At 41.4% G+C, this 26,819-nt stretch overlaps 1 protein-coding gene, 1 long non-coding RNA gene and 1 pseudogene across 9 annotated transcripts in view; 1 reads left to right on the forward strand and 2 right to left on the reverse strand.

Moving 5' to 3' along the window:
* Positions 1–3,255: 3,255 nt before the first annotated feature.
* On the reverse strand, positions 3,256–21,285 carry LOC147911234 (uncharacterized). Of its 6 annotated transcripts, XR_015551385.1 has the most exons (5): positions 19,951–20,277; positions 17,837–17,951; positions 17,170–17,338; positions 6,494–6,617; positions 3,256–5,808 (listed from the first exon to the last, which is right to left on the reverse strand). It is a non-coding gene; the product is annotated as an uncharacterized LOC147911234 (long non-coding RNA). The 6 variants fall into 6 exon arrangements; XR_015551383.1 differs by lacking the exon at positions 3,256–5,808 and having other exon boundaries at positions 5,819–6,617; positions 17,170–17,343; positions 19,951–20,429; XR_015551382.1 differs by lacking the exons at positions 3,256–5,808; positions 19,951–20,277 and adding an exon at positions 21,179–21,285 and having other exon boundaries at positions 5,820–6,617.
* Positions 14,942–15,477, reverse strand: LOC147911235 (10 kDa heat shock protein, mitochondrial pseudogene; annotated as a pseudogene).
* LOC147911236 (tubby-related protein 4-like) overlaps positions 21,058–26,819 on the forward strand; it is a 46,674-nt gene continuing 40,912 nt past the window's right edge. For all 3 annotated transcript variants that reach the window (XM_087428397.1, XM_087428396.1, XM_087428398.1), the window contains exon 1: positions 21,058–21,574. In XM_087428397.1, the coding sequence (XP_087284523.1) occupies positions 21,416–21,574 (159 nt within the window). In that variant the 5' untranslated portion in view covers positions 21,058–21,415. The remainder of the gene's footprint in view (positions 21,575–26,819) is intronic.

A 26,819-nucleotide genomic window follows, 5' to 3' on the forward strand; every position in this document is an offset into this window, starting at 1 on the left:
ATCAAGCTTGTGTGGTTTATTCACTTCTTACTTCATTCACCCAGTCATTCCTTCACTCATTCCCTCACTCACTCACTCCTGCACTCATGTACTCATTCATGCATTCGTTCATTGTTTCACTCACTCATTCAGCCAATACACTCTGGTCCCGGCCATGGGCCGAGCACTGTAACTTCACCAGTGAGTATGACCCGACGTGGTCCCTGCCCACCTGGAGCTCACATCCACTGTGTGACCTGAAAGAGGGCTGTCCCTCAGGTTAGCAGGGGTGATGAGCACCAGGAATCCACTTCTGAAAGTAGAGGCCACCCATGCAAAGAGAAGAACGGAGAAAACCCACGCTTGGCACTTCATCGACAAAAAAAATAATTAAAAGTTAAGAAAAATAAAGATAGTCTATATTCAACAAAATGTGGGTTCTAATCACAAGTGTGCACTCATTCCTACAACCAATGAGAAGTAATTCAGAGTGGACTGGGTATTTGTAACACATTTTTCTGGCCAATAATAGCATTTCAGTAAACATACTCCAGGGCCTCACGCTATTCCTAAGGCCTCTGTGATCCTGCAACACTTAAATCTTTCTCCTTGGAAGCCTCTGTCCTGTCACCCTCCTTGTCGAATGGCCCTTCCACTGTTCGGGGGCCTACCCTGCACGGCCACACTCGTCAGTGACTCTCCACGTTGTTTGGACAGGCTGCCCGCGTTCCTCCCTCAGCCTCACGAGCTCCTGTTTCTTTGGCAAGGTTGGTCTTTTCACTGGGTGATCACCTGGCATCCCTCTTTGCAGTGGTTTGCGTCTTCCCACGCTGTGTCTCCTTTCAAGACTCCGGGAGGCAGGCCTTTTGTCCCCATCTTACAGGTGAGGAAGCTCAAGTCCAGAAGGCTGGACGACCTGCTCCAAGTCACAGCCAGCGTGGAGCCTCGGCAGGGTTTGGGCCCCCAAAGCAGACAAGGATATAGGGCAAGTGGTTTGTTTGCAGGTTATGGAGGAGTCCCGAGGAGGCCAAGGGGAAGGGAGCCTGGAGGAGGAGAGCCAGTGCGGGGCCTGACGAGGGAGCACTGAGGTGAGCATCCCTTCTAGTCCTCTTGGGAGACAAGATCCCACCTGGACTGGCTCTGTCCCCGTGGGTGGAGGGTTTACCCAGGGGTCGTGAAGGCTTCTGTGCTACAGGCTGGCACAGGCTTGCAGGAGAGGAAGCTCCCGGTGCAGGAGAGAGCCCTCAGGCAGAGAGTGGATGCAGGTGCTCCAGGGGGACACTGTGGGCCTGCTGGGGACTGGCTCCCAGGGACTGCAGGGACTCAAGTGGGCTGAGGGAACTGAAGGGCAGCAGCAGCAATGTCTGCAGCGGGGGTCTGCACACATGTCCCACACTTATGCCCCCAGAAAGGCTGCTCTGCATGGCATTTCTCCTCCTAGATGCGTAGTTGGCCCAAACCGCCCCTCCACTCCACACTCCCAATTCCTTTCCACTCGTCTCAGGTTACTAGAAATTCAGAATATTTTAGTTGGTGTTGGAGCCCAGAGACTTTTGTTTGTCCTACCCATGTTCTAACATTGCTGGCTTTTTAAAGATCTCAGGGCTTTGACTCCAAAACAGCAAGATGCTGAGGATCCCAGAGAGCTTTCTGGAAGCAAGACTTTATGCTTTGCAATACTGCCATCCCACCAGCTCTTCTCAAAATCCCTTCATGACACAGACTCACAATCTTGGGTCCTCAGATTGTTGAAAGGATGCGCCTTCAGAAAGTGATCGGGGTGGGGCGGCAGGACACACCGAATGGTGGAGTGAGGCATTCAGCCAATCCTCTTCCCAGAAGCCACGATCACACTGGACATGCTGTCAGAAAACAACTCTGGGAAGAGCCCAAAGACATACAACCAACTGAGGAGCATTTGAAGCTGAGGGAAGAACAGTGAGAGTTGTGGTGTTTTTGCCCAGGGCAGGTCCCGTCCCCACCCTCTCAGTGTGACGGCCCTGTGAGCGGCACAAGCCTGAAGGGGGGTGGCTTCACTGTCAGAAGTTGCCCACTTGATGTCACCATGGGTGGGCAAAGCCCAGCCCCTAAGCATTTCTGGAAACAGTAGCCATCTCAGTGGCAAGCTGACGTGGAAGGTCAACTTTGCAGCCGCCTGAGGTTGGATCTAGAACAGAGCAGCGAATCAGCCAGGAAGGTGAGACAGACAACCACACAATGAGACAGACACAGCAGCCTTGATGGGCTGCACATAACCCCAGGGGGTCTGAAAGGTTGTGTACTTGTGCAGGCCTGTTCCCAATCAGGAGAGACCAGGAAGATGGGCATTGTGGGGATGCTTAGAGACCTGCCACCAGCCTAGGCCCTGTCCCCAGGGGTTGCTGCCTCCAAGGAAGTCCAAGTTGACTGAGGGGACAATGCCCAGCCCTGTAGAACGTCCCTGTCCACTCTGGGGCTCCCATGGAGAGAGGCCTTTCCACCTGCAAACTTCTCCCCACGTCTTCTTCAGAGGCTGAAACGAGGTGCTCTCAGAGCAGAGAAGATGGTGAGCAGTGAGGAGAGGCTCCTGACTAGTCGGCCCTCCTGGGGAAGGAAGCAAAGGAGCTGGGAGGGGGGAGTGGTCCCTGCTTGCTCTGGCCTCAGCCCCCTCAGTGTACATCTCCCTCCTGGAGGGGACAGGAGCCCAGGGAACCCAGGAGAGCACACCCGGGCCCCGAAGAGCAACACTCCCAAGGAAGAGGATCTGAGCTCAACATAGGATGAGCCCAGGTAGGAAGGGAGCCTTTCACCACCAGGACAATCGAGTCAAGGTCAGCTTGCCCCTGCAGGGATGATCTCCCTGCCTGTTCTATACGTCCCTGTGGACCAATGACAGCTTAGGGATTGGCTCTGACCAGCAGACCAAGCACAAGTGACAGGACGACCCTTCCCAGATTCCACCTCCGAGGCTGTCATTCTCTCTCACTCACTGTCTTGTGTTCCCTCTACCCTCTCCCATTGCTCCCCTCTCTCAGTCTGTCTGACCCCTGGACCTTGGGACATACATGGATGTCCTGAGCTCCCCTATGTAGATGCCCACACAGAAGAAACCAAGGGAGTGCCCTGGCCAACAGACAGAAAGGAGCCGGGGTCTCAGTGAAGCTGATCCTGACGGAGCCCACAGGAGTTAGCTTGACAGCACATCTCATCCTGGTTCAGACTCAGTGGAGGCCACAGCCCCAACCTGGAAGAAGCGATGAGCAGAGGCTCCAGCTCAGTTGTGCAGGATTCCTGGTCCACAGAGATGGAGAGAGAGCGAATATTTGTGGTTTAAAGATGCAGGGTGGGGAGCAGTGTTGTCAGAGAGGAGGAGACACCTCACACCATCTCCCAGTTCCCGGGTCTGGCCTGCCCCCTCCCTCCTCTCCCCTGCAGGCTCTCTGCAGCCACAGTGCCCACCTCTCTAACCTCCTCTGGCCAAACTCACTTCTGCCTGGGTGTCTCCACACCAGCAGTGCCTTCTCCCTGGCACGCTGATCACAGGTGAGTGCAGCGCTGGGTCCTCCTGTCATTCTGGTCACAGCAAATGTCACCTCAGTCAGGCCTTTCAGACCCTCCTACCCAGTGAGACCCCAGCCCTCCCTGCAGGACACTCTTTATTTTCATTCCAGTTCATGCTCTTCTCTTTCACGTGTCTCTGATTTTGTGCTTTTGTCCATCTGCCTCCAGACTGAGCTCCTGGTGGGCAGGGACCACTGGGTAGATTTCAGCACCACCCTTGGGTCCACCAGGGCTCCTGGCCCAGGGTGAGGGCTTGGCACGTAGCTGCTGAATGAACAAAACGGGGCATCGTGGATCCCTCCTTCCTGCTTTTGCTCCACTCAGATGGTGAAGAGGAACACTAGTAATAGGAAGTGCAAGTGGGTCCTGAGGCAGGCGGAGGGTCAGCATGACTTCTGCATGAATCCTCCTTTCTCCAATTGCTCCAGCAAAGCTCAGTGGGCACCACTGACACAGGAGGCTGCCACCTGGTGGCCGTCACAGGAACTGCAGCCTCAGGCAGGGACAGCACAGCACCAGGCAGGCATATATTTCTTGTGGAGAAATGCCTATCCAAATGCATTGCCCATTTTTCATTGTGCTATTTGTATTTTATTGTTGAGAGGGGAGAATGTATTATATATTCTCAATAGTAGACCCTTATCAGATATGTAAAGATCTGTAAACATATTCTCCCCTTTTGTGAGTCGTCTTTTCACTGTCTTGATCGTGTCTTTCAACGCACTCAAGTTTTACTTTTGATGAAGTTGAATTGATCTGTTTTCCCTTTGGTTGCTTATGTGTTGGGTGCCATAATTACAAAAACATTGCCTAATCCAGGGCCATGTTTTCTTCCAAGAGTTTTATAGTTTTAGGTCTTACATTTACATCTTTGATGGTAAGATGATGTAACATTTTTGTATACGGTGTGAGGTAGGGGATCACCTTTATTATTTCACATGTGGATCTCCAGTTGTCCCAGCACTACTTGTTGAAAGATTATTCCTTCCTCATTGTCTTGGCATCTCAAATAATTCTAGAATCTGTGGTTGTTGCAGGTGGTGTGACTTACAGTGCCTTAGAATTTTTCTTTACACGATGGTTGCTTTTCTCTGGCCTTGTGGACTTTCACCCACTGCATATGTAGACTGATCATTAGCGAAATAATCATATCACGTATTTTGACTAGTCTTTTCTTTGCTTGCGGTGGGTATGTAAGTCCACACCCTGTTACTCCCTGATGGCTGGGTACACCACATTGCACCATTGTTCTGGCTTGGATTATCGCTGTATCCTTCTAACTGGTTTCTCTGCCTCTATATTTGACCCGCAATCTATCCCCAATGCACCAATTGGAGTGACCCTTTAAAACCAGATGTCACACCCTGACATTGTGAAATCTCTCAAAGGGCTCTCCATTTCTCTCAGGGGGAAAGTTCAAGTCCTTATGATGGACCTCAAGCCCCATACAGTTGGTCCCACACTCTCTCTGACATCATCTTTGGCCAGTAATCCCCTGTACCTCTGCCCTCCATTATGCTCCTGGTACATGCCAGGCACTCTCCCACCTGTAGACTTGCACTGTATGTTCCTTCCACTTGGAATCCTCTTCCACATGATGACTTCATGCCTCATCTTCTTCACTATCTTTAATTGTGTTCAAATGTCATCTTGGTGAGGCTGTATTGACCATGTCATTTAAAATATAAACTATCCTCTTGTCCTGACACTCCCTATCCAACTTGTTCCCCTTTCATTTTTCCCCTTAGCACTAACACCCTATAAAATAATATATAATGATAAGAATCAGTGTTCAATCAGGACACGGAAACCAACCAATAGATTGAGCAGGGACAGTTTCTATAATGAACAATTAACCATAAACCTTTAAAGGGAACTATAGAGAATAGCCCAGAATTACAGTAGAGTAGTTAAGAAAGAAACAAATTTGGGAGAGGACCCCCTCGCCAAGGCTGCCTTCAGGCCTTGTTGGAGAAGGAATGATTGCAGCACAGGGATGGTGGAGAAGATTGTCATGTTTCCCAAGGCCAGTACCGGTCCCTGGTCAGGGCAGAGCTCAGCAGGTAGGGAACAGCAGGCTGAGACTGGCAAACAGGAAAGCCCTGTCCCCTCCTGGGGGCAGGTAGGCTGAGGCTGGGATGCCAACTGGATTCACTGGGATTCCACTTGCAGGGGTGCCACTCATTCTCCTTATTAAGCCATCCAAGGGGATCCACTGAATCCACTGTGGATCACCCACTGTGGCTGAGTCCCTGTAGACACCCCTGAATTGTGCCACTGCTGGTTGTACTGCAGGAGAAAGAAAAAGAAAAGAATGGAAGCACCCTGGAATTAGGAAGGAAGGCCCTTTGGCCTAAACCTTCTCTGACAAAGCTTAACCCCTGCCAGGTGCAAAAGAGAAATGTCTACTGGGTGCAGCTCCATTATTGCAGAACAGACAATAGAGGCAAATACTCTGATGTTGTTATACAGGGGCAATCCATTGATAACTGGCACCATAATTCCCTTATTATTTTGTTTACGTATTCCATGCTTTTACTTCCAACTTGCCTCTATTGCTTTATTTGAAGTAAGATTTTGAAGACAGCATATGGTTGTATCAAGGTTTCTAAAAAAAGGTATTTTGACCCCCCAAAATACCATTATTAGATCAAAACAACAGAAGAATGAAAAGTACAAAGTAGCTATACTATCAGTATCTGCCTTAAGTAAATAGTTTACTGTCAAATTCCTCTTATATAAGAAAGCACCATGCAGTTTCATTTTAATGATGTTAGCCTCAATAATCTAGTATAATAATAAACTCCTTTGTAATGATTAACTATATAAAATGAAGTTACAATAATTTACAATTTACGTCTGTGACATGACCCAACTACTCTCTACAAGCACCACTGAAATCTTGATTGATGCTTGGCTACCTTGTTCTACTAGAACTAACGGGAATATTTCACTGCCAACAAATTCTGTTTACCTGCTGTGTAGTTTATAAGGGTTGAATTCTTCTCTACTTGAAAATCACCATTTTCATCTCTCCATATGGATACCTGTTTATCGGCAGATAGCTTTGCAGCCAGTATAGTTTTTTTCAGGAGAGTCTTATATAAGAAGTCATAAAAAATGAGTATAAATAACTTACACTTAGGGAATTTTTCTTTTTCTTTTTTTTTCCCTGCTTGGAAAGATTTGCCCTGAGCTAACATCTGTTGCCAATCTGCCTCTCTTCTTTCTCCCTTCCCAAAGCCCCAGTACATAGTTCTATATTCTACGTGTAAATCCTTCTAGTTCTTCTACATGAGCCACCACCACAGCATAGTCAATGAGAGACGAGTGGTGTGGTTCGTGCCTGGGAACTGAACCTGGGATGCCGAAGTGGAGCGTGCCAATCTTTAACCGCTAGGCCATCAGGGGTTGTTCCAGGAAATTTTTCTAGAAAAAAATTGGAATCAAGATGTATGATTTATTTCTAAAAATTTCATAACATACTTTAAAACATGAAATGCTCAACATGTTTAAAAGCACTTTACCACTCAGTTAACCTTAACAAAGATATAGCAAACATTTTGAGAAATGTACTTTCAACAGGAAAGTCCAATTGTAGCTTTATGCTTTTGTAGACCACTCCCAATAACGTGGCTTAAAAAATATAACTGTAAGATTCTCTCAAGAAAATGTATTTCATTTCCATAAACATCGTTCTTTACAGTGTCTCAATGTTTGTTTCCTACTGAGCTTCTCAATGTTCTTTAGGCTTAACAATATAGTAGAATCAAGCTCCTATAATCTAGCTTTTAATCCCACAATCCGGAAAGCTCTATCTCAAGGTCATCAATGACCTCTTAAATCACCGAATAATATTATTCCCATTTTATAAGTGCGAATACTAGGTTTTAAAGAAGTCAAGTTCATGCCCAATATTGTTTAGCTAGTAAGAGGCAGAGCCTAGATATGACTGACTCCTGCTGTCTGATTCTAAAATCCATAAGCATAACCTCTAGATATACAGCCAAACATAACACTCTGTATTCTTGCAACAGAATAAATGCATTTGCTTTTTCCTTAATGTCTGTAACACGGTTCTTAACTATTCCAATACATTGGTTTCTCCCTTTCTGTAAATGAGAGTGTTCTTCAAAGTACCTTCCTTCCTCTCTGCTCTTCTCTATACATTCCCTCCACTCCCAGTGCTTGAATTCATTTAACAAGCATTTATTTTATTGAGTCCATACATTTCCAGACCCCATGGAAAAACAATGAAAAAAACCCAGTCCCTGGCCTTGAAGGATTTACAGACTACTAGGGGAGAAAGCCCTATAAGCAAGTCCAATACTATTTTTTTTTAATTTGAATAGAAAAGAAATTTATTGACAGAAGATTAATCATTGACAGAATTCACAGGAACACTGGAGAATAAAACAAAGAAAATGGACAGGGATCATTGAAATCTGAACAACTGGACCCACAGCCAAGGAAAAGCCCGGGAACAGCCCCTTTAGGACATCTCTGTTTCTGCCAGTGAATACTGGACACGGTTGTTGACACCCAGCTCAATTTTTATGAAAAGAAAGACTTCAAACTACCAAGTTTAAAAATTGGATGTTTTTTTCTAACCTGAGAAGGTAGTTAAGAACACAGCGTCTCTTTAGGTGAAAACATTTTTGTTTTGTTTTGTTTTGTTTTCTTTTGTTTTTTTAATTTTTTGTTTATTGCAGTAACATTGGTTTATAACATTGTAAAAATTTCAGGTGTACATCATTGTACTTCTATTTCTGCATGGACCACATCATGTTCACCACCAAAATACTAATTACAACCCATCACCACACACATGCACCGAATTATCCCTTTCACCCTCCTCCCTCCCCCCTCCCCTCTGGCAACCACCAATCCAATCTCTGTCCCTATGTATCCGTCCATTGTTGTCACTATCTACTACTTAATGAAGGAAATCATACGGTATTTGACCTTCTCCCTCTGACTTATTTCACTTTGCATTATACCCTCAATGTCCATCCATGTTGTCACAAATGGCTGGATTTCATCGTTTCTTATGGCTGAGTAGTATTCCATTGTGTATATATACCACAGCTTCTTTATCCATTCATCCCTTGATGGGCACTTAGGTTGCTTCCAAGTCTTGGCTATCGTGAATAAGGCTGCAATGAACACAAGGGTGCATGTACCTTTGCAAATTGGTGTTTTCAAGTTCTTTGGATAAATACCCAACAGTGGAATAGCTGGATCATATGGTAGTTCTATCGTTGATTTTTTGAGGAATCTCCATACTCTTTTCCATAGTGGCTGCACCAGTTTGCACTCCCACCAGCAGTGTATAAGAGTTCCCTTCTCTCCACATCCTCTCCAACACATGTTGTTTCCTGTCTTGTTAATTATAGCCATTCTGACGGGCGTGAGGTGATATCTCATTGTAGTTTTGATTTGCATTTCCCTGATAGTTAGTGATTTTGAACATCTTTTCATGTGTCTGTTGGCCATCTGTATATCTTCTTTGGAGAAATGTCTGTTCAGGTCTTTTGCCCATTTTTTAATTGGGTTGGTAGTTTTTTTGTTGTTGAGATGCATGAGTTCTTTATATATTTTGGAGATTAAGCCCTTATCAGATGTATGGTTTGCAAATATCTTCTCCCAATTGTTAGGTTGTCTTTTCGTTTTGTTGATGGTTTCCTTTGCTGTGCAGAAGCTTTTTAGTTTGATGTAGTCCCATTTGTTTATTTTTTCTATTGTTTCTCTTGCCCGGTCAGATGTGGTGTTTGAAAAGATGTTGCTAAGACCGATGTCGAAGAGCGTACTGCCTATGTTTTCTTCTAGAAGTTTCACAGTTTCAGGTCTTACATTCAAGTCTTTAATCCATTTGGAGTTAATTTTTGTGTATGGTGTAAGGTAAGGATCTACTTTCATTTTTTTGCATATGGCTATCCAGTTTTCCCAACACCATTTGTTGAAGAGACTTTCTTTTCCCCATTGTATGTTCTTGGCTCCTTTGTCAAAGATTAGCTGTCCATAGATGTGTGGGTTTATTTCTGGGCTTTCGATTCTATTCCACTGATCTGTGTGTCTGTTTTTGTGCCAGTACCATGCTGTTTTGGTTACTATAGCTTTGTAGTATATTTTGAAGTCAGGGAGTGTGATACCTCCAGCTTTGTTCTTTTTTCTCAGGATTCCTTTAGCTATTCGGGGTCTTTTGTTGTTCCATATAAATTTCAGTATTCTTTGTTCTATTTCTGTGAAAAATGTTGTTGGAACTTTGATAGGGATTGCATTGAATCTATAGATGGCTTTAGGAAGTATGGACATCTTAACTATGTTAATTCTTCCAATCCAAGAGCACAGAATATCTTTCCATTTCTTTGTGTCTTCTTCAATTTCTTTCAGAAATGTTTTATAGTTTTCGGTGTACAGATCTTTCACCTCTTTGGTTAAGTTTATTCCTAGGTATTTAATTCTTTTTGTTGCAATTGTAAATGGGATGGTATTCTTAATTTCTCTTTCTGCTACTTCGTTGTTAGTGTACAGAAATGCAACTGATTTTTGTATGTTGATTTTGTATCCTGCAACTTTACCATATTTGTTTATTACTTCTAAAAGTTTTCTGGTGGATTCTTTGGGGTTTTCTATATATAAAATCATGTCATCTGCAAATAGTGACAGTTTCACTTCTTCCTTTCCAATTTGGATCCCTTTTATTTCTTTCTCTTGCCTGATTGCTCTGGCTAGGACTTCCAATACTATGTTAAATAGGAGTGGTGACAGTGGGCATCCTTGTCTGGTTCCTGTTCTTAGAGGGATAGCTTTCAGTTTTTCACCATTGAGCATAATATTAGCTGTGGGTTTCTCATATATGGTCTTTATTATGTTGAGGTACTTTCCTTCTATACCCATTTTATTCAGAGTTTTTATCATAAATGGATGCTGGATCTTGTCAAATGCTTTCTCTGCATCTATTGAGATGATCATGTGATTTTTGTTCTTCATTTTATTAATGTGGTGTATTACGTTGATTGATTTGCGAATGTTAAACTATCCCTGCATACCTGGAATAAATTCCACTTGATCATGGTGTATAATCTTTTTAACGTATTGTTGTATGCGATTTGCTAGTATTTTGTTGAGGATTTTCGCATCGATGTTCATCAGTGATATTGGCCTGTAATTTTCTTTTCTTGTGTTGTCCTTGTCTGGTTTTGGTATCAGGGTAATGTTGGCTTCGTAGAATGAGTTAGGGAGCTTCCCCCCTCCTCAATTTTTTGGAAGAGTTTGAGAAGGATAGGTATTAAGTCTTCTTTGAATGTTTGGTAGAATTCACCAGGGAAGCCGTCTGGTCCTGGACTTTTATTTTTGGGGAGGTTTTTGATTACTGTTTCGATCTCCTTACAGGTGATTGGTCTATTCAAATTCTCTACTTCTTCTTGATCCAGTTTTGGAAGGTTGTATGATTCTAAGAATTTATCCATTTCTTCCAGATTGTCGAATTGGTTGGCATATAGTTTTTCATAGTATTCTCTTATAATCTTTTGTATTTCTGAGGTGTCTGTTGTAACCTCTCCTCTTTCATTTCTGATTTTACTTATTTGTGCCTTCTCTCTTTTTTCTTGGTGAGTGTAGCTAGTGGTTTGTCTTTTTTCTTGATGTTTTCAAAGAACCAGCTCTTGGTTTTATTAATTTTTTCTATTTTATTTGGTCTCCATTTCATTTATTTCTGCTCTGACTTTTATTATTTCCCTTCTTCTACTGATTTTGGGCTTTGTTTTTTCTTCTTTTTCCAGTTCCTTTAGGTGCATTGTTAGATTGTTTATTTGAGATTTTTCTTGTTTGTTGAGATAGGCCTGTATCGCTATAAACTTCCCTCTTAGAACCGCTTTTGCTGTATCCCATAAATTCTGGCATGTCGTATTTTCATTTTCATTTGTCTCCAGGTATTTTTTGATTTCTTCTTTGATTTCTTCATTAACCCTAACCCTAACACCTCCTCCCTCCTTTTATGTTTTTGATATCATATCTAACCTCTTTTTTGTGCATTTGTATCCATTATGTTCTAATCGTGGAAATAGATAATATTTCCTATTTGTGGTCTTCTCTTTTCCCCTTAAATCAGTCCCTTTAACATTTCTTGTAACACTGGTTTCTTGGTGACAAACTCCTTTAAACTCCAATACTATTTTCCAAAAAAAAAACCAGGTTTGAGTCTGCACAAACACAGAAGGCTATCTATGCCACACAGCACGGGTTTTCAAGCCTTTTCTGAGGAAGACTACAGTTTTTTAAGAAATAGCGTTTAAAATTTCCAAAAAAGCATGCAAGACCTAGAACTTCCCTGATCCACTGTCCCCTTCCCACTACAAGCCATGTTTTTTCTAAGACTCTTAAAAACATCGTTTGAAAACCACTATATTCTAACATCTTAATAGTTTTGCCTTTCATACCTAGGTCTTTAATCTACCTGGAATGGATTTTTGTGTACGGAGTAAAGTAGGGTTCCAATTTGAATTTTTTCCATACTGATATCTAATAGCCCCAGGACCACTTAAAGAAACGCCCCTCCTTTGCCCTCTGCTCTGTAAGAGCACTTCTATTAAAAGAAATCAAGTTTCTGGATACACGTGGAATTGGATTTGTGTTCTCTACTGTTTTCCACTGGTCTAACACTGTGCTAATACCAAAGTGCTTTAGTTACTATAGCTTTATATATAATAAATCAGGATATCTCATAGATCAAGTCTTCTCACCTTGACCTGCTGCTTAAAAAATATTTTGGCTATTCTTAGTCCTTTGTATTTCCATACGTATTTTAGAAAACACACGTAATTTTGAGCTCTGTAATTTCCTGACAAACTGGTAAAATACCCACAAAACAAATCTAGATCAGTGTTTCTCGACCGGGGCAATTTTAACACCCCCACCTCCCACCCCAGGGACATTCAGCAACGTCTGGAAACATTTTTGGTTGTCATAAAGTGGGGGGTAGGTACTACTGGCCTCTAGTGGGTTGAGGCCTGGGAGATGTTGCTAAGCATCCCACAGTGCACAGGACAGCTGCCACAACAAAGAATTATCCCATTCAAATTTTAATAGTGCCACTTTTGAGAAACCCTGACCCAAATAAATCAAGGGGCAAATTTGCATGGGCCCATTAAAGGCCAGGGAACGTCTACCAAAAACAATAACTTAGTTTTAGAAAAACCAAACTGCCCTGTGCTAAACGAGATTTACCCCAATTCATTAAAAAATAAATCATATTATTTGCATATACCAAAAGGCTTATCTTCCTGTTCTCTATAGCAGGGACATTTGCAGGAAGCTTATTGGAGGGGTTAAGTCTTTAAAATACAAAGTTATAAAGAAACAAGACATAGCCAGAAGGTATTAAAAAAAAAAACTCATAGAAATCAGTAAGAAACAACCCAATAGAAATATGGGCAATCTGAATAGACAATTCACTAAAAGGAATATTCAAATGACCAATAAACATATATAAAGATTCTCAACCTCATTAGTCACCAGAGAAATACCAATTCAAACTCATGAGAACACCATCCATGCACCAGAATGGCTAAAATTTTAGAAGACTGGACATATCAAGTGTTAACAAGAATGCTGAACAAAGTAATTCCCATATACTACTGGATGTAGTGAAGGGGTTGCATAAACTGGTTCAACCACTTTGGAAAATGTTGGCAGTCTCTACTATAGCTGAACATATCCATACACTATGACCAGCAATGCCATTCCTAGGGATATATCCAACAGAAAATACTTACCTATTTGCAAAAGAATGAACAAGAATGTTCATAAAAGCATTAAAAGCCTAAAGGAGAAACCATCCAAATGTCTAATAACTGCAGAACGGATTAATAAACTGTGATATGTTCATAGAAGGAAATAATATACCACAACAAGAACTACTACTATACGCAACAACACAAATGAATCCCCAAAATACAATGTTAAGCAAAAGTACGCAGACTCAAGAGTACAGATATCACTCCATTTCTATAAAGAGGCAAAACTCACCAATGGTGACAGAAAGGAGGAGAGCAAATACCTGTGCAGAGAAAGGACAGTGACTAGAAAAGAGCATGAGAAGGGGCTGTAGGGTGTTGGTAATGTCCTATTTTTATCTAGGTGGTAGATACACAAGTGTGTTTACTTTGTGAAAATTCATCAAGCTACACACTTAGGATTTGTATGCTTTTCTGTATTTAGCTTACATCTTATTAAAGAATTTGCTTAAAAATATAAAGAATACAACCCTGATTTACCGCATCTGATGCTTCAAGAGACTATTCTAAACAGCCCTAACTCATGATGATGTTAAAATGCAAGTTGTGTATATATTGACAACTGATTTTTTACCAAGGCACAAAGGCAATGCAGTGGATAAAGGATAGCCGTTTCAATAAATGGTGCTGAACAATGAGATATCCATAGGCAAAATAAATGAACTTGGATCCATACCTCACACCATATACCAAAAATAACTCGAAATGGATTTTAGACCTAACGGTAAAACCTAAAACTATATTTGATAGAAAAACACTTGTATTCAAAATATATAAAGAACTCTCAAAACTTAACAATAAGAAAAAAAAAACAGGCAAAAGATTCGAACAGACATTTTATCAGAGAAGATATACAGATGGCTAATAAGCACACGAAAAGACGCTCAACATCATAAGTTATCAGGGAAATGCTGATTAAAACCACAATGAGATACCACACTACATGCCTATTAGAATGGCTGACAAGACTGACCATACCAAGTGTAAGCAAAGATGTAGAGAAATGGGAACTCTTGGACACTGCTGGTGAGAATGTAAAATGGTATAATGTATAAACACTTTGGGAAACAGTTTGGAAGTTTCTTAAAGAGTTAAACATAAGTGATCCACTCACTCCACTCTTAGGTATTTGCCCATAAAAAGGAAAGCACATGTCCATAACAAAGACTTACATACAAATGTTCATAGCAGCTTTATTCATAATAGCCCAAAACTAGAAACAACTCACATATACATCAACACGTGACTGGATAAACAATTTGTAGTATATCCACAGAACAGAACATTACTCAGCAACACAAAGGAACAAACTGTTGATACACACAACATGGGTGAATTTCAAAAGAATTATGTTAAGTGACAGAAGCTAGACAAAATCAGTGTACAAATGTCTGATTCCATTTATATAAACTCTCGAAAATGCAAACTAATCTATAGTGATAGAAAGCAAATCAGTGGTTGTTTGGGGAGAGTAAGTCACAGAGGGGTGCGAAGGAGGGATAACAAAGGTGCATGAGAAAACTTTTGAAGGTAATGGATATGTTCACTATCTTGACACTGACTGAATGTTTCATGGAGGTACACCTTATGGTGGAGGCCATAACTTATCAAAGCGTACCATTTATTTTATTTTTTATTTTTTCATTTATATATTTTTATTTGGAAATGTTTATATCAGTACAGTGAAACTAAATTTTAGAGACACGGGATGTCATTAGTTTGGATAGCATTAGTTTATTATAAAAGAGAGACATGGAAATTATTTACATGATGAAAGATTTCAGTACTTCAGTGGAATGGGCAGCTTCACGTGATGCCATTTCAATAGTGATTCATTTCAGTCTACATACTTTCCAAGAATGTCACCATCTCTAAATAAGAAATAATCCTTGTCGTCTAGAGCTACTTTGGTGCCTCCGTACTCTAGGAGAAGAACTTTATCTCCCACTTTCACACTAACTGGTTGAATGTCTCCACTCTTTCCTTTAGAGCCCAATCCAACAGCTACTACTGTTGCTTGCAATACTTTTCCTTGAGATTTTTCTGGAAGCATAATGCCTCCTTTGGTTACAGTTTCGGCTGCACTCCTTTCAACCAAAACTCGGTCAAAGAGGGGAAGAGACTTTCTAAATCCCTGTCCTGCCATGACTCCAGCCGCCGCAGCCCACGCTCCGCTCTAGCGCCGCCTTTGCAAGCAGAGACCCGCAGTCCCACCCTCGAGACACGTGAACTTGGGACAAGGCACCCGGCGCGCAGGCGCGCTCGCCCCCGGCCCCCACCCCTCCCCGCGCGAGGGGGTGGCGAGGCAGCGCGCGCTGCGATTTGCCAGGAGGGCCCTGCGTAGGCCCTGACGCGAGGACCCCAAAGCGTACCATTTAAATAAATGCAGTTTGATTTGTCAAGTATGTTTCAATAAAGCTTTTCTAAAAAAAATACAGGTTGTATATAAATATTATAAACCAGAGTTTCTATAATTAGCTCAAAATCAACTCCATTCATTCACACGACAAATAGTTATCTAGCACTTACTATACGCTAAGCACTCTGCCAGGTGCCAGGGTTAGAATGGTAAGCAAACTGACATGGCTCCTGACCTCAGGGAGAACACAGTCTGCTAGGGGAAGCAGAGATCAATAAAAGATGCACACAGACACATGGATAATAAAAACTTCACAGACAAATGCTGTGAAGGAGACAAACAGTGAGATGACACAAAATAACAGGGAAACCAAATCTGATCTAACGGAAAGGTCAGCATGGCTCTCTCAAGGAAGTGAAATTTAAGCGATACCTAATGGAAGAGGAGGATAACAAGTTGAAAATGTAACTTTCCTCAGAAGAGACACTAACACAAGCAAAGGCTCTGAGGCACAAGAAAGCATGACCCTTTGAAGGAATGGAAAGAAAGTCAAAAGGGCTAAGGGTCAAAACAGTGTAGACAACACTATTGGTCACCTCTCCAGTAACTATTCCATCTCCTCTTCCTCACTCCTAACAGAATCACACTTGGGTTCCAGCAGCCACCCTCCTCCACACATAGTCATGTGCTTTAGAGGAAGATGACTCCATTCTTGATTTTAGGAAGTGGATACTGTTGAGACTTAAGTCAGTCATGGCCACCTCTTTTCTCCCTGCCAGTGATTAGTTAAAGAATGGCATGAGTGAAAGCAGGAAAAGAAGTTATTGCATGCTCTAAACAAGAGATGGTAGTTTGGACCAGGGAGTTGTCAATGGAGATAGAGATTTGCACGGAGAAATAAGGTAGAGCAACGTGTACAGGATGTCTCCTAGGTTTCTGGCTTAGGCAAATAACGATCAATCTTTTCCATATAGTCAAATCCAGAGAAATATTTTTTAAAAATTAAGAGTCTTATGTTATTCTTAATATATTTCACTTAAATAAATCTAATTAGAACTATTCAAGGATCATACCTAAAACATATCTCATCCTCATGCAGGATACTGGCTTCAGAAGTTCATGCAAACTTATCAAGAATGAATGAGGCTAACTAGATTTTGTCTTACAATACAAATCAATGTTTTCTAAAATTCTAACTTATAATTAACAATCCTGCCTACAAATAACATCAATTTCTGAATATCATTTATTTTGCCTTGCCTGCTTCAAAAAATGATTTAAGCTAGCAAAATGTCCAAATCAATTAAAAGCCAAGAATAAAGTAGTCCAAGGATTTCTGACCACTCTTGTGTTATCTAAAAATAATTCCAGAGAAATTAGATGGAGGTACCTAATGAATTATGCTCATCAAATTTATCAAATGAAGTCTCATAACAACAGTAATGAAGGTTCCTATTACACATACCAACAGACCCAGGCAAAAATATAACCTACCTTGACAAGTTGATGAAGTGCCATTTCTTTCAGAAGGTGGTGTACTTGGACTGCTGAAATGACGTGAAGCTCCTCGGCCCTCGCCATCGTTTGTAACACTCTTTGAGTGGCACGTACAACGACGTGACAACGGCACTTCAGCTTTTTCGCTTAAGCGTTCATCCGCTGGCTTCCCTCAAAGTGAAAGAACCTCTATTCATAATATTTCTAATTAAACAAACATTAATCATCCTCTGCAGGTAGAGTGAGCAACCACTCGAATTTGTCCAGGATTGGGAGGTCCCCCAGGCTGTAAGATTTTCAGGGCTAAACCTGGGAAAGTACCTGGCAAATCTGGACAAGTTGGTCACCCTATCTGTAGCATCAAATTAGGACAGGAGAGAAACACTTATGCTGTCAGAGACATTTATAGAGAAATGATCATCAATTTACATAACTTACAAAAAGATAATAGTCAAAGATTAATAATGTAATAAAGACACAACCACTTGAGTATTTGTTTATATTGAGACATTAAAATATCAAGCAGGGAGGATTAAAAGAAAGACCAAAAGTATATTCTTAGTTACTGCTATTTCTTTAAATGAATCATTCTGGATAAAAAGTACTTTATTATATTTTTTTCAAGTCCCAATAATCAAGCTGAATATATCAATCAAATACTCACCACGAAGAAGAGCCTGTGGCCACACTAAAGCAGCACAAAGTAAGACTAAGCTGTTCCCACTTCCTGTAGGGCTCTCCAACAAACAATGCTGCTTACTTTTTAATCCTCGGACAATCTATTGACACAAAAACAATAAAAAAAATCAGTAAACAATTTACTTCATTAGGGTCTGTCTCCATCACAAGTACAAACACAACAAGAAGTAAGGTTGTACTTGAGGGAACATAGCAATAGCAGAAGGGAGAAGTAGTATTTAGTTCAATCTAGACCTTATTCCTTTATCTTTCTCCCTAAAATTATGTTGGACTTAAAAGCATATAGGCATAAAAGAAATGAACAAAGCAATTTGTGCCTTAATGATGCAAGCACCGTCATTTCTGTAAAACTAGAGTACACTAATACCTTTGAAGACAACTTAATGGAGGATTCTGCTAGGGGGAGTGTAAATCGCTACAACCACTTTGGACAGAAATTAACAATTTCTAGCAAAGTTGAAGATACCCAACACCAGGAAGTCCAGTCCTATGTATATATCCAAAACCTTTCCCACAGGAACATAAGGAAACATGCATAAGAAAGTTCAGAGCAACATTGTTTAGAATTGCAAAAGAATGTAAACAACTTAAATGTCTGTCAGAAGGAAACTGGATAAAAAAATTCTGGTACATTCATACAATGGAATACTATACAGAAATTAAAATAGATTAACAATCAATAAGGCTACTTCTTAAAAATAATGTTAAGCAACTAAAAACACTTCTGAACAAATATAGGTACAGTATCATATCATTGTACAAAGTTTAAAAACAGGTAGAGTAATGCTCTATATTGTTTACAGATACATACATATGTAACAAAAGTATAACGACACGTCTAGGAAATAAAAAGAATAAATTCAGCATACTAGTAATGTTACTTGCAAACAAGGTATAAAGTAAATATGGCAAAATATTAAGATGGAACAACTCTGGAAATTTGGCTTACTCATTTGTCTATTAATTTTCTATATGATTGAAACATCTCAAAAAATATGGTGAGAAATATAGTATTCTGTGTAAAAGACAGTAAATACTTTGTAGAAAGTAGTAATTCCGTAAAGTAAATAGAAGTGCCAAATGAGCTGAGAATAGTTTTCAGAATATTCCCCTTTGCCGCCTAACCATATACAGTTTATAGCGATCAGGATTATTTTTCAAAAGGTTACATATTCTTCCATGAACCCAGCAAATATTTTCAATCCATTTACTATCTGAGAAAATGAATGTAGTCACAGATTCAGTATATGTTATGAATTATCAGCATCTTTATCTTAATAAAGACTTAACTGCTGAAAAATACTTGCAGAATTCATTATAGCAAGCTATGATGGACAAGCTTTACAAGGAAAGTTCATCTTCACCCCACCAACTGCACATTCAGACCATATTGAAGAGTCATGCTTTCCTGTTTACTTAGATTCCTAACTGCAGCAGAAACGAAAATCAAGACTGAAACAATGCCATTCAAAGAAAACCAGATACCCAACTAGACTAGGACAGAAGTCTAGAAATAAAAAGGGGATTCCTAAATGTATAAACAAAACAAATGCAAGTAAAAGAATTTCCTAGTCTTAACCATCACAGTGGTTGAGAACATGTCTCGGAATCTGACAAATCCGGATTTGTATCCCTACTCTGCCAAAGCTGTGGACCAGGAGGTAGAAGTACGAGTTCTAGATCAGGTTCCCACAACTCAGATGTGTCTCCTTGATCATGTCTTCACTTCTCTAGACTAAGATCCTTATTTGTAATAATCCCTAATTGAAAAACTGTTGTAAGGGAGAAAATGCCTTGGCACACAGTAGGTGCTTGATAATTCTGATTTAAAGGTCAGAAGGGTATAATGAAAAGAAGATGGGCTTTGGAGTAAAGCAAGCCTAAGTGTGAGTCCCACTGTGTGAATCACTGAACCTCAGTCTGTTTCTTCATCTGTGCAATGGAGATAAGATTATCTACCCGATAGAGTTTTGACGAAAATTAGCCAGGCATTGAGATAAGAATTAAGTAAGGTAATGGGTAGAACGTGCCTAAACCCCAGTACTTGACACAGAGGAGGTGATCTACTTTAATCCCCACCTCTTCTAAACCACCTATGCTTAATCTAGGATCCAGAGACGGAAGTCAGAGACTGTGCTCTCTTGCTATTGCGTGCAGAAGTCTTGGTGCATGACTGCGTTTCTCTGAAGAGAAAGTCCGTGGATTTCTCATTCCCAGAACTATATCCTAATAAAATAACTGAAAACAGAGGGGAGACTGATATGCACTGTTATCAACTGAGGACTTCCTTGCAATAGTGAAAAAAAACGGCAAATTCGACCTGGGGATGGAGGGATGGCTAAAAGAGCAACTCAACAGCTTATGAAGCCAATTATACCCTGACCCCTAGCCTATGTGTTCCAAAACAAGCTAAGAACCACTCTTCTGAGGTATTTCCCAGTTCTAATATTCTGTGATTCTATCTGTGCAACTCTTGAGAAGAGATTTGGTGGACTCTAACCCCTTCACCCCAGCCAATAACGCAACGCCGGCTAGTTCCTCAGATACAGCCTAGAAATCCATCCTGCCTGCAGTGGTCGCAATCCCCCAGGGGATAAAGGACAAGGCCCCGATCCGCCTCCCGCCATTGCCCCCGCTGCCACTAGTCACCGGGGGGGGGCGAGGGGGCCCGGGGCCTCTCCCCGGGGGTCGGGACAGGCTCCCTCCGGCCTCCGTGTGCTCAGACCCCCGAGGCCCGGGGACGCAGTCACCCCGACGGCCCGCATGGCGGCCAGGCGAGAGCAGAAGGCTCCCTTCGGGCAGGCTGCGCACCGCCCCACTAGAGACAGGCTGGCCTGTTCTGAGGAAAACCGAGGCAGCGCTGCCTGGGCTCCGAGTCCCGGGAGAAAAGGAAATGGTATCCGCGAGCACACACTGCGGAGCCTGGCAGAGAGAAGAGGCCCCAAACCTCTCGCCTCCTCACCGGGCTGCCACTCCCGGGCCGAGCGCGGACTCCGGCGCCTCACCCGCTCCCTCCTCCGCTCTCTCCAGGCCGCGCGCCTGTGCTCTCCCGGAAGGAATTCCCGCCTCCCGCCCCCTCGACTCCCAGCACCCAATCACCCGCCAGAGCAGAAACCAAGCAACCAATCCCAGAGTGAGGTTAGGGGGCGAGAACGCTGGCCCCCGAGGGAAGCCTCCGCAATAAAAACCGACGCAAAGTATTTGGTGGCCCGGAGGCCAACCCTTGAAGAGCGAAGGACGGGAGCAGACTGCAGGGTTTAAAGGAAAAGTCTTCTCCGTTTTGAGATTTTGAAACCGGTGACTTAACCCGTGCATCCGTTTCCTTGGAAACTCGCAGTCTCATTCTTCAGGTCTGTAGACCAAGCGAAAGGAAACCCTTTGAAGCCTTGCCGGGTTCTTCCCAGAGCGCCCGTCAGTGCCGCTCACCTCACACTTCCGAACTTCACGGCGGCCCGGGTGTCGCACAGACGGAGGCGGGAACTGCCAGCCGCCTGAGCCCAGCCAGGCGACAAGGCTGGTTGACGACTGGCCGCAGAACCTCAGGATGTTCCAGGCTTCCCAGGACAGCGAGTTCAACCAGAGCAACGCTCTAGAGCGCTCCCGCCCAGGTCACTTCTGCTCCATCAAGGCTCATCCGCCTTCTGTCCCTCCTAAAACCGGGTTGTTATTCTTTGCCACGAAGTACACTTCAGCTTCCTCGAAGGTAGGGAGTTAATCATGATCTCTCCAAATTGTGATTTTGTCAATTTCTGAGTAACTTAAGCTTGGCTCCAGTCCTAGTGTCTCAAAAAAGCAAAACCTGAGACAGTTTCTCAAGTTTGAGCAACTAGTTTGGGGAGAGGTTTGCTGCAGGGGGAACAGCGGGAGGAGAGTGGATGTTTGCCTCCCTTTCAGTTTTACTGCATCTTCCCAAATTGCAAAATGTACAGTGCTAAAGATAAATTCTACCTTTTAATTTAGTAATCTCAGGCTCAAAAATTTATCCTAAAAGAGTAATCCAAAAGAAAGAAAAAGTAAAAATACCTCAGTTGATAACATTGCCTACTGTAATCCTGAAAAAAGTCATCAACCTCCCGGTCTAGTAATAGCCCCCTATACGGTTATGATATATCAGTTTGATCATTATGAAGCCAGTAAAATAATTATCAAAACTAAACAAGTTGCAAAAAAAATTTCATATAAAGTTAAATGAAAGAAAGCAGACTCCCTACTGGGTATTATGAATTCCATTATGTGAGAATATATATGCATAAGCAAAGATAGAGGGAAAGTATAAAAAATGTAACTTGCTGTTAAAACAGTGGAATGAAGGATAATTTATCAATACTTAAAAATATCTTCAAATTTTTATTCTGCTTTTACAATTTTTTTAAATATCAAATCGTTTAAGTAACTGCTCCAGGGAAAGTACTACGATTTTCCTCCGCTCAATTCCTAAGGCTCTCAACCCACTCTAGCCTTGTATGGCCATTTGACGTGTGTGGCCTTAACAGAAATGGATACATGTAGGCTCTGGAGCCAGACAGTCCTGGATTCCAGTCCCTTGAACTGTTCCTTTCAGGTGAACAGTAGTGAAAGAAAACACAAAAAACTACAAGTTCATTTGATAAAGAATAGGAATGTTTATAAACTAATATTCAAAATAGCTACACACATCTGTTTTCACTTGAATAAAAAATCACATTGTGACAAATTTTGTAACTTAACTTAAAATACATGAATATTAACATTTACTAATATAGTTACACATTTTGTTTACATCATCAATGAATGTGATGATAAACAGCATGTTATTATTTAAACACAGCAGGTTTTGACCAGTCTTTGAAAACTGATCCAAGAATGTGTGCTGCATTTAGTTAGAAACCATTTATTTCAACCTTTTCTGAACTCCTAGATGTTTCCTACTCACATAAAATATTTCAAAGCCTCAGTTTAAAACAAAACAAAACAGGAGCCGCTGTATTTAATCTTAGAAGACTACAAAACTGCCTTGTTTAAAAATATGAAAATTCTTACAGTATTTTTCAAGTGTATGCTTTTCTTTTTCGCATCAAAATTACTTAATTGAATGTTAAGCATCTGATATCTCAGGGAAAGCCAGCCCAGTATCCTGTTTTTCAGAGCTGACAAGGTATTTCTGATGCAATCTATGGACCAGCAGAGACCCATTTGACTAAAGAAGAAATAATTAGTCAAGTGTTCTCTAAACATTGTTGCATAATGGAATCAACTGGGGAATCTTAAAAAAATACTAATGCCTGACTCCCATCCGCAGACATTCTGATTTAATTGGCATGGGTTACAATTGGGGATCAAGAGTTTTAACAGCTCTCCAGGTGATTTTAATGTGCAGCAAAATGTGGAGCCACCACAATGATGCAAGACACAATAGTGATCTAAATCACAATTAGCCACAAATGACAGATGCCTATAGAGGAGAACTCACTTTTAAAAAAGTTTCTCAAGTTGGAAATACTTTATAGTTTCTCTCTGTTTCTTAAGATCAAATTTATGCTTTTTCTTAAAGTTATAATGACTCTTTAATTAGTAGTGTTCAGAGGGGTTTTATATTGTTAAACACTCAACGATTTTTTTCACCCATTAAGTTTAGGTTATTGTATATAATCACTGCTATACACTTATCTATTACGTGTAACAATACACTGAAATTACCTTCTAGGCATCACAGTATTAAGAACCATCCATAGTTTATTGACTGTTTGAAGCATTCTCCACAGAACCCCTGAATTCAATAGCTGGTTCATATTGGATGTTAATACTTCTGCCTATGGTATAAGTTCACTGGCAGAGAGTAGAGTCAAGCGTTCTAGAATCTGTATCGTTTCCATATGTCTTACTGGGACAGCTGAAAATGCTAAAGGGGAAACTTAGCAGTCATAATCTAAATTCTATACAGCTTACCAAATAAGAAGTAACATTGCTCTATCAGACTACAGGCCAAACAAATCAAGAAAACAATGTTGCTCTAAATGTAAAACTTTCAATCCTAGCCATAGTTTTGGCCATACTTAAAATAAGGACCTTAAGAAAAATTCATTTAGGTGTAGTTATTTCACAAAGAACAAAACATATCTCATTTAAGAAATCACATTAGTGACCCAAAGACAAGGTTCATTTCCTTGGTGATTCAGAAAGATTTTAAAAATGGATTGAAATATGAAAACATACCCAAATATTGCCTTTGGTAGTCCCGTTCATTTGAAAGATTGGAATTTGTTGATACCTATAAGGGTGGCCCCCTTTATAGGTTGTAAGCACTCAGCAGATTGCTGTTATTCAATAATATCAATCCTGTGCTCTTCAATAGAACAGACACTAACCACATCTGGCTGTTGAGCACTTGAAATGTAGCTAGTCCAAAATGAGATGTGCAGTAAGTATAAAATATACACTGGATTCCTAAGACTTAGTACGGAACAACAGTAAAGTATCTCATTGATCGTTTTTGATATCGAGCACCTGATGGAATAATATATTAGATATATTGGGTTAAATAAAATAGTTGTTAAAATTAATTTTGCCTTTCTTTTTACTTTAATGTGGCTATAGAAAGGTTAAAGTTATATGTGTGGCTTGCGTCTTATTTCTATTTGACAGTGGTGATCTAGAACACTATCCAGTAACCACAAGTCCGTTGCTCTATTCCACGGCACTTATTTCTGACTTCTTTCTATCGACCTTTCACACAACCTGTTTATTGATATAACGTAGGACCTAGGAGGAAACAGATACAAGCATATCAGAAAGAAATGGTTAAAACTCCTTAAACTCAAAGAGAATGATTAAAATTATATTCACCAAAACCTTATTATATCCCTAGGGAAGTTCTGCATGATTTTAAGATTTCAATGAGCCTAACATCTCTTTGCACTACTAAAGGGGAAGAAGGAGTATCAATCTACTATACCTTCTTGGAGTTGTTTAGGAGAGTGGTTTTTGGCATTATTAGTCAGGAGCATTTCCCTTAACAGGGTGTCAGTCCCTGTGATGTTTTCTTAACAGACCCATCTTTCACAATGCATAAATGCGGGTAGTTAGTTACAAGGAGACATAGTAAAGCAGAATGCGACCCTTAACAATTTACAGAAAGTCAACTGGATTCTTCATTCTTAAACACAAAACTCATCTCTCTCCTCTCTCCCCCTCCCTGCTCCCTTTCACTGTCAACAATCCAAAGGAAGTTGCACTTCGTGTGCATGCATACTAGAGTTTGAGAACTTCTGTTAGGTAGTTCAGCCAGGGAATCTGCTTAGATCAAGATCCCCCAGTGATCTGAAACAGGGAAGTTGGAAACTACTACTTTTATCAAAATTTCTCAAGCTTTCTTCCACTCTATCCCAACATAAAAGTCTTTCATCAGGAAAAGTTGTTTGACATAGCCATAGTTCTGGAGTTGAGAGGGGGAGGAAAGAAAAAGAGGAGAAAAGAATGTCCATTTGGGGGAGATCATATATGATTTTAAAAAGGCCTCACTCAGAAATTCTGATGACTAGTGGTATAGCGGTTTGCATACTCTGCTGCAGTGGCCCAGGGTTTGCAGGTTCGGATCCTGGGCACAGACCTACACACCACTCATCAAGCCATGCTGTGGCAGCATTCCACATACAAAATAGAGGAAGATGGGCACAGATTTAGCTCAGGGCCAATTTTCCTCAAGCAAAAAAAAGAGAGGAAGGTTGGCAAAGGATGTTAGCTCATGGCCGGTCTTCCTCACCAAAAAAATAAAAAATAAAAAAATAAAAGAAATTCTGATAGGCTTCTATAGGAGAACATGTCCTCTTCTCCAACCCAATTGACAGTCATTGCTATATATGGGTAAAATTCAAGTTGCTCACTTTAAATGCCTAAAATGTCTCAGGCATTTTATGTATATTTTCTCATTTCACCCTAACATTCCTACAAGGTAAGCAATATTGTCTCCATTCTACTGTAAGGAAACAGGCTGAAAGACATTTATTAATATCCCAAAGTCACACAGCTAAGTATGTCAGCCAGTCGAAGCAGTACTGGTGATACCCACAAGAGGATGCATTTGTCTTCCTTCAAGAAGGGTTAAGGAAGCTCCAAAGGAATGGGAAACCTTCCTTTTTGTAAATCAAATGCTTGTTTCTAATCTTTTGCTTATACCATGGTTTGACTATTCGTGACTATTATTGTGTAATATCAATAATGAGAAAGTAAATGATGATATTGTAAAAATGCCTATTTAGATATATGAGATACCACTATGCTAAGTGCTTGGCACATAAATACTTAATAAATATTTTTGTTACTATACTACTAGTATCATCATCACAGTTGTAAGTGTAGTAGTAATAATATTAGTAGCAACAATGGTACTTTAGATACAATCATCAACTTCTCATGCAACTTAAATCAAATCATACCAGTGCTTAGTCCCAGTAGGGATGGCATGACTCAAGGTTGGGAAATCGCCAGGTGACTCATAGAGAGTCTTCAGTGGCCTTCCCACCTCCTTCAGCTCTGCCGGGCTGACCTCACTTTCTCCACCTGGAGGGAGCAGGGTGGGAGCGGAGCCTCCAAGTGAGTCCCCACTGCTGGGCGGGTGGCTTTTGGGTGAGGCCATCCACCTGCCCCATTAGCTGCCCCACCTGACCCTCCTGCAGGACATCTGCGCCCTCGGTCCCATCCCCTTCGGGCAGCTCCCTGGCCTTGAGGAGCCTCTGACCTCTGCAGAGACTCGCTATGGCAATGGTTCAGGACCCCTCTCAGTAATATATTAACACTCAGATAATGAATGCAGCAATGGCTTTTAATGTCCTCTGTGTGTCAGGCTGTGCTGAAGACTATTATCTCCTTCACCTTCCAAACGGCCCCATGGCAGGGTGCGTGTGTGTGTGATAATCTCTTAATTACACACGAGTAAACGGAGGTCCTGCTGGCTGAGGTGAGGTGCTCGGCCT

This window comes from Ceratotherium simum, unplaced genomic scaffold (genome assembly GCF_057802395.1).
Source record: "Ceratotherium simum simum isolate JZ-2026a unplaced genomic scaffold, ASM5780239v1 HiC_scaffold_45, whole genome shotgun sequence".
Taxonomy (NCBI): domain Eukaryota; kingdom Metazoa; phylum Chordata; class Mammalia; order Perissodactyla; family Rhinocerotidae; genus Ceratotherium; species Ceratotherium simum.